The 8,640-nt window shown below is 32.8% G+C and overlaps 2 protein-coding genes across 3 annotated transcripts in view; both read left to right on the forward strand.

Annotated features, from left to right (window-relative positions):
* LOC104793019 (transcription factor bHLH106-like) overlaps window positions 1–645 on the forward strand; it is a 2,087-nt gene extending 1,442 nt beyond the window's left edge. Inside the window, exon 3 of one of the 2 annotated variants that reach the window (XM_010519295.2) lies at window positions 84–645. In XM_010519295.2, coding sequence (XP_010517597.1) covers window positions 84–363 — 280 coding nt within the window. In that variant the 3' untranslated portion in view covers window positions 364–645. Of the gene's footprint in view, window positions 1–19 lie in introns of both variants that reach the window. The other variant, XM_010519294.2, reaches the window with a different exon arrangement.
* The window catches only part of LOC104793022 (CDPK-related kinase 1), a gene marked incomplete at its 5' end in the record, with an annotated part of 6,712 nt that continues 5,691 nt past the window's right edge, over window positions 7,620–8,640 (forward strand). The window contains 2 exon segments of the mRNA XM_010519297.2: window positions 7,620–8,002; window positions 8,478–8,608. Of these exon segments, the coding sequence (XP_010517599.2) occupies window positions 7,620–8,002; window positions 8,478–8,608 (514 nt within the window).

Here is an 8,640-nt window from a genome sequence, read left to right on the forward strand (position 1 = left end):
GACGAGATCAGCGTTCTACATTTTGGAGACTATTCAAACGACGGTCATATAATCTTCAAAGCCTCTCTATGTTGTGACGATAGGTCAGATCTCTTGCCGGACCTCATGGAGATACTTAAATCACTTAACATGAAGACTCTCCGAGCTGAGATGGTAACTCTTGGTGGTCGGACAAGGAGTGTTCTTGTCGTAGCTGCTGACAAAGAGATGCACGGTGTCGAGTCAGTGCATTTCCTGCAAAACGCTCTTAAGTCGCTGCTTGAGCGGTCAAGCAAGTCGTTGATGGAACGTAGTTCAGGTGGTGGTGGAGGAGGAGAACGGTCAAAACGGCGTCGTGCGCTGGATCACATCATAATGGTGTGAAATGATGAGATTTGAGTACACGAAAAAAGTCTATAATTGATTAATATATATATATATATAGGGTATGATCATAATTAACTTCGTTATAATTTACCAAAACTTTTTTTATTCCTCTTTTTTATATGTGTTCTAGTATGTTTTTAGTAGTCTCGTGGGAGTGCATGTAAGCAAATGTTGTAAGTAGGTTTGGTGTGTTCTTTTTCTTTTCTTTTTCAAGAAAAAGAAAAAGATATTTTCAAAAAAAAAAAGAAGAAAAAAAAGATAATATATATATAAAGAATGTTTTTCATGTTATATATCTCTTTATTATATTATATATTGGCTGTTGGTGTGAGGACTAGGGTTTTGAGATTGTGGGAATATTTGTCGTCGATGCAGAAGAATATAAGTAACAGATGTGATTGGTGAAGTCCAAAAGAAACTAGACTTCGATATATATATACACTATATATGTGTATATGGTAAAGAGAGGTCTATGTTTGTACGCTGTGAGTTTCAAAGCGACCCTTATGTCACCTTTGTCGCCAAATGAATCCAATCTCTCCCCTCTCTTTCGTTGTTCATGTCTTTCTAAATGTGTACATTTGACCACATTTTTCAGACCAAAGAATATAAGCAGTGCGTGTTTTTTTCTAACTTATTTTGATATATATCTTATTTAAATAAATCCATGTGATTGTGACGAACTGTTTTACTTTTTAGTTGAGATTTGTTAAGTATTTAGCGAAATGTCTAGTGTACGACTTTTTTCGGATCATATGGAAAAAGCGATCATATATGTTTTTAACACACAAAAAAATCCTTAAAGGTATATTCGAATAATAAACTCTCCGAAAATTACATTGTCGTAGTAGCATATACAATTATTTAGAGAAGAATATACGTATGAGAAAAGTGGGACTAAATAGTGTATATATCCGTAAACATGAATTTTTTGTATTGTTTAATAACATAGGCGGAGAAATAGGTGGTGTATCAAAGAAAGTAAAATAACAGCATGATCAAAAAAATTAATACTACTCATTACGTACCAAGGAGTGAAATCACTATGATTAAGTGACATTTTAACCATTATAACGAGAAACATTAGGAAATTGTTAAAATATATGAATGAAAGTTTGTTAAAATTTGATTTGGATGAACAACCTCAATATTGTACACACGTACGCTAGAAATTAAACTATGATAACACAAAAAAATTCGTACGTGAGATTGTAGAAGCTATTGTATAAAAATGAAAGAAAAAACATGTTAGGATATGCGAAATTCATCGATGACGGTGACGTGACACAAAGAGTAAAGTTTAATTTTAGGTCGACACACTTCATATATTCGAAAAAGTGTGGCGATATATATATATATATATATATATAAAGAAGATAAGAGTTTGATGATAAGATTAGCCACAAATATTCGAAATTATTTTGTTTACTTGTTTTCGGTTAGCCGAGTTTATTCGTTGGAACGTGTACAAGTTTTATACTCAACTGAATTTTGGTTATAAAGCTTTTTGTCACTAAGAATATGTTAGGGTGACAATAATGGAATTGTGCAAGTCTCGAGTCATTTTGATTGAAAAAAGTTTGTAACCATATCACTTATAATGGAAGTGTTTTGAAATTTAGTGTTATCAAGTATCTCTGCTTTCTTCAATACATATTGCCCTTTTTTTATAGAAAATGGGATATAGGAAAAAAAATAACGCAATAATATAACCAAATAGTGAATTGGAGTACATGAAGAAGAAGGATGAGAATGTGGGATTAAAGGGAAGAGGAAGCGTGAGAAAAGGAGACTGACAAAAGGAAGTAAAATTGATGGGCCATTGGCTCTATGAGACAAAAAGACCGACTCTTCTCATCACTCTCCTTTTANATATGAATGAAAGTTTGTTAAAATTTGATTTGGATGAACAACCTCAATATTGTACACACGTACGCTAGAAATTAAACTATGATAACACAAAAAAATTCGTACGTGAGATTGTAGAAGCTATTGTATAAAAATGAAAGAAAAAACATGTTAGGATATGCGAAATTCATCGATGACGGTGACGTGACACAAAGAGTAAAGTTTAATTTTAGGTCGACACACTTCATATATTCGAAAAAGTGTGGCGATATATATATATATATATATATATAAAGAAGATAAGAGTTTGATGATAAGATTAGCCACAAATATTCGAAATTATTTTGTTTACTTGTTTTCGGTTAGCCGAGTTTATTCGTTGGAACGTGTACAAGTTTTATACTCAACTGAATTTTGGTTATAAAGCTTTTTGTCACTAAGAATATGTTAGGGTGACAATAATGGAATTGTGCAAGTCTCGAGTCATTTTGATTGAAAAAAGTTTGTAACCATATCACTTATAATGGAAGTGTTTTGAAATTTAGTGTTATCAAGTATCTCTGCTTTCTTCAATACATATTGCCCTTTTTTTATAGAAAATGGGATATAGGAAAAAAAATAACGCAATAATATAACCAAATAGTGAATTGGAGTACATGAAGAAGAAGGATGAGAATGTGGGATTAAAGGGAAGAGGAAGCGTGAGAAAAGGAGACTGACAAAAGGAAGTAAAATTGATGGGCCATTGGCTCTATGAGACAAAAAGACCGACTCTTCTCATCACTCTCCTTTTACCCTTTCTCTCTTTTTCTAATTATTGTTTCTCTATAAACTTTGGAGAATTCAATAAAAAATACTAAACATTGAAGAAAACTAAGAGAAGGAGAAGAAAGAAAAAAGNCGGTGACGTGACACAAAGAGTAAAGTTTAATTTTAGGTCGACACACTTCATATATTCGAAAAAGTGTGGCGATATATATATATATATATATATATAAAGAAGATAAGAGTTTGATGATAAGATTAGCCACAAATATTCGAAATTATTTTGTTTACTTGTTTTCGGTTAGCCGAGTTTATTCGTTGGAACGTGTACAAGTTTTATACTCAACTGAATTTTGGTTATAAAGCTTTTTGTCACTAAGAATATGTTAGGGTGACAATAATGGAATTGTGCAAGTCTCGAGTCATTTTGATTGAAAAAAGTTTGTAACCATATCACTTATAATGGAAGTGTTTTGAAATTTAGTGTTATCAAGTATCTCTGCTTTCTTCAATACATATTGCCCTTTTTTTATAGAAAATGGGATATAGGAAAAAAAATAACGCAATAATATAACCAAATAGTGAATTGGAGTACATGAAGAAGAAGGATGAGAATGTGGGATTAAAGGGAAGAGGAAGCGTGAGAAAAGGAGACTGACAAAAGGAAGTAAAATTGATGGGCCATTGGCTCTATGAGACAAAAAGACCGACTCTTCTCATCACTCTCCTTTTACCCTTTCTCTCTTTTTCTAATTATTGTTTCTCTATAAACTTTGGAGAATTCAATAAAAAATACTAAACATTGAAGAAAACTAAGAGAAGGAGAAGAAAGAAAAAAGAAAGGTGGAGAAAGTTTGTCCATGGAGCGTGATGGTTTTGGGGCAGCTGGTGTCCCCTCTATACTCAACCTCTCGACCAAAAAGTATATCTTATAGAAATATGGAAATATTTATAGCTTTTGCACTATTTATTATAATTAAAGTTATATTTGTATTCAACTCAAAATATAGTAGAAAAGCTTCATTGTTTAATTAAAATTCCTTTTGAAGTTTATGGGTAGTGTGGCAAAAGCAATCATTAACATCACACGTTAGTGTCTCATCGTGTGAACATGTGAGTCCCCCTTTATTATCTCACCACACAATTTTGACCATCCTATTTCCTTTTTGAATATCACTACATATTGTATTTTCTTTGTGTTTTACTTGCATTTCACATACAAGCAAATGGAAGTTATCATATTATATGTCAAATATGTCTTTTGTTTTCCAGTGTTCTTATTGTCTCTCTTGGTCAAGTGTTCTTGTTTACCTACACAGACAAATGTAGGAACCTTTTCACTTACTTCGGGGTTTCACCGGAAATTTAGAAAACCTAAAATACCGAGGCAGAAACATCAACATGATAATTGATTAGTGCAGTCCGTTTTACTATATTAACAAGATAATTTACTCAATTTATAAATCAGTGTCTTTTTGTCCATTGTCAGAACTTACATTCATTTTTAACATTGTTTCTATTGATCTAACGTACTAGTTGAACCATCTTTAAATATTATTTTAATTTATTTTAAGTCAAGTCTCTCAACCTATTCAATCTACGAATTTATATAAATTAAGTTTCAATATTAAATATATATATATATATATATATACAAAAATCATTGGTGATACTAAGTAACTATAATATCTATACAAAAAGGTCACAATATTTCAAAAGTTTATTTGGTACCCACATATATAATATAAGACTTATTTCTATATGGGACTACTGACTAGTTTATCTTGAATCCACAATTTGTTTTTATGTTCTTCTCCAAAACTTTTCATAACTTAAAATATAGGATACTGTAAGATAGTATTACTCTTGAGACCATCACGAAGAAACACTTTTGTGAAGTTTGGGTCATTTTTAAACCTTTTGGTGCTCTGTGCATATATAAATAAAACGGTTAAACTGTTTTTCTTTCCAATATCAAATTCTTATATGTAGAGAAGAATCGAGGATCCCAAGCCCATCAAATGACAGAGAAGGGGGGGTCCAAATTGAGATTGGTACCAAGTTGGTTTAGGGTTTCAGAGAAAGGCCCAAATTAGATGTGAGTAGAGCAGTCCATAGTGACAGTGACTCCGACATGACAACACTCGAGTTAGAAGACCACCCCCACGTCTCTACTCTACTCTAAGCCTATGCCGTACGTCAAAGGCACCAACTCTTGTATCACATTCACATATATTTAATCATTTCATTCAAACTCCAAATAATTCACTGGAACCTGAGTTTTGAATTGGCCTGGACCAGTACTGAATCGAATCTAAAAGATTTTGTGATAATCTTTGTAGATGCAACCGAAACTGAATAAATACCAGAAAAAACGTACAATTTCATGTAATTATTGTGAAATACTGTGAAAAATAGATAGAATTAATAATAGTATGTGTGTGTACAAAACTACAAGTTGTAACTTTATTTGTTTTTTTACAAGAATTACGATATAGGGAAATTTTTTGCTCTATGTTACGTAATGTTGTACAAGTTGTAACTTTATTTGTTTTTATAAGAAAGAAGATATAAGGAAAAATTAGAAACGAAAAGAGGTGGCAAAAGAAAAAGAAGTGGAACATAAAAGATGTCAAGGAATATTGATATTCTTCTTTTACATATACTTTTGCACATAATTTTGTTATAATTTAGGGTTTTGCTACCAAAATAACACACAACCAAAAAAGCCCACCAAGGGTGATGGTTGTTAGGTTAGGCTTTCTTTGTTTTATACTTTTCTTGGGCTATATATCTCACCTAATATGGAGTTTCCTTTGTAATCCATTTTATTAATGAAAATGCTCTAACGAAAATCGTACCTAATATTTTTCTTGATTATTTGTCTAATGTTGCTGATTCATTATAAAGTATTGCAATCTTCGTATTGGATATGTTCGTCAAAGTATTGAATTGACTCGTATACGTACGTATTTTGAAAAAGAGGAATGAAAACAAGTTACTGGAAGACCTACGCAATTTAATAAGTTAATTTTCAACTCAAAGTTGCCAACAATGAACGCAATTATTAATATTCGTATATAGAATTTGATTTTATACTTTTATAAAAATGCACTCGAGGAACTCATTTCAAAAGAAAGAATCAATCAAATCATTGCCTTGTTCCAACTACGGGGATATTGAGTTCTTGACTCATTATATAACACGTGAGATCGTCACTATCTCACGCATTTTTTTTTTTTGGGGTGGTAAATTCATCATCTCAAAGGATTTACACAAAAGTATATTTATGAAATACATGGACTCTGAAGATTGACTGCATCGGAAGATATATAGTCTAAGAAATCATTAATAATATCATTTGGTAGCTACATCGTAAAGAAACATGATTAATCAAAATATGATAGCCTTGTCACTTGTGTGATGCTCTGTTAATTTTTTGTGAGACGAAACCATTATATGAAACGCTATTAAGGTAGGGTTGTCCATACGTGATTTGGCAAAACCTTCGTTAAGCAAAACTAGGAACCTTTGGCTAGTAACTAAGGTACGTACCTTTAATCAAGTGCCAAATTCGAGGTTACAAATCTCTCTTTTTTACATTTTGGCATGATTCTAAGTACTCTTTTGGATCCTTCGATTGATATTTATTTCTAGACATAGTAAAAATTTTGGCAGTACAACAAAGATAAGGTTGTTGTGTTGTTAGTCTTTGATAGAATTTGGCAAAATATATATATATATAGAGAGAGAGAGAGAGAGAGAGAGAGAGAGAGAGAGATCGTCGTCTCGTCGTATTCTTTCTCCCGACTTTTTATCTATTATAAGTTAAAAAAAAAAATTGATGGGGTTTGATATCAACAAGACATTACAATACTTCCTAATATTAGCCACGAGTTAGCAAAGATGGTGATTGCTGAAGGAAGAAAGAAGACTCTTTCTTGGCAGCCAAACATCACATAATTCACACTAATCTCATTTAACAAAAAAAAAAAAGAGATCAAAACTTTGCTTTTGTTTAACAAATAAAAATAGAAAACAAAAGAAATCAATCAAACTTTGCTTTTTTCTCTTTTTGATTCTTTCTTTTTTTTTTTTTCCACTTTTTATGCTTTCCTCATCTCATCTCTTCTTCCTTTTTTCTTGTTGCTACTGCTAAAAAAGCATCTTCTTCTTCTTCTTCCTTTTTTCTCTTTTCCATTCTTCTTATTAACACTTTGCTTTTTTTTGCTTCTTCCTCTAAGTCTCTCTTTTACTTATTTAGCTTTTGCTTCTGATTGGTACCAAACTCGCTTCTTTCCTTCTTCTTCTTCTTCCTCTTTGCGTGTGGTTGATTTATCTTCCTCTAAATAATCTCAATTCTCAAACTTTTTTGCTATATTCAATCTACTTACCCTTCTCTGTTTCCTGGGTTTTCGAGTCTCTCGATTTCTGTGATTTACTCTGTTCTCTTCCCCGGGAAATATTAATTATACCCACCCACATGAAACTAAACTTGTAATCTTACACAAAGTTTCAAGCTTTTCGTTTTGAGAATTCTCAAATTCAACAATCCATGGGGATCTGTCATGGCAAACCCATCGAGCAACAATCAAAAAGCCTCCCAGTTCCGGGAGAAACCGACAGTGAAGCTCCGACGAAATCCTCTGGCTTTCCGTTTTACAGCCCTAGTCCTGTACCTAGCTTATTCAAATCCTCACCTTCTATATCATCAAGCGTGAGCTCGACGCCTCTTCGTATCTTCAAGAGACCTTTCCCTCCTCCTTCTCCTGCTAAGCATTTAAGAGCTTTCCTCGCGCGTCGTTACGGCTCAATCAAGCCTAATGAGGTCTCCATCCCTGAAGGTAAAGAGTGTGAGATCGGTCTCGATAAGAGTTTTGGGTTTTCGAAACAGTTTGCTTCACACTACGAGATCGATGGCGAAGTGGGTCGTGGACATTTTGGTTACACTTGCTCTGCTAAGGGTAAAAAAGGCAGCTTGAAAGGTCAAGAAGTTGCTGTTAAAGTTATTCCTAAATCCAAGGTTCCTTCTTTCAAACACTGTTTTAGTTTCACTTGTTTTGTGATCTGTTATTGTTCTTTGAGTATTATATGACCATGATTTCGAATTCTAGTTTCATTGCCATATGTTTAGAATTATGCACTTTTAAAATTTAATTGGGTCAAAGTATTGTCAGAGACATATGATGAAGGACTCTGTTCTGTTTTTTTTTCTATGTTAAACTGTGTGGAATTGCTTTAGGAGCTTTAGGACTTGTTTGTTGCTTTAAGATTGTGGATGTTGCAAAATAATTTGGAGATCAGATTTGTTGGCATTGAAATCCTGACAAAGCCCATTGTGTTTGATTGCAAAGGAATTGACTCTTGATATTGTTTGTATATCTGGTATGAGCATGAATAAGAGTAGGAGTTTACAAATAATATAAATAAGCCAACTATATCCCTGAGCTTGTTTTACGATCGCTGCATTGCTTAGTGTTGGATGTTCTTGACTGCAGATGACAACTGCAATTGCAATTGAGGATGTTAGTAGAGAAGTGAAGATATTGCGGGCTTTGACTGGTCACAAGAACCTAGTCCAGTTCTATGATGCGTTTGAAGATGATGAAAATGTTTATATTGTAATGGAGTAAGTATAAAATTTCTCAGTGAGATTTTCCT

Source organism: Camelina sativa, chromosome 6 (genome assembly GCF_000633955.1).
Source record: "Camelina sativa cultivar DH55 chromosome 6, Cs, whole genome shotgun sequence".
In the NCBI taxonomy this organism is placed as follows: Eukaryota; Viridiplantae; Streptophyta; class Magnoliopsida; order Brassicales; family Brassicaceae; genus Camelina; species Camelina sativa.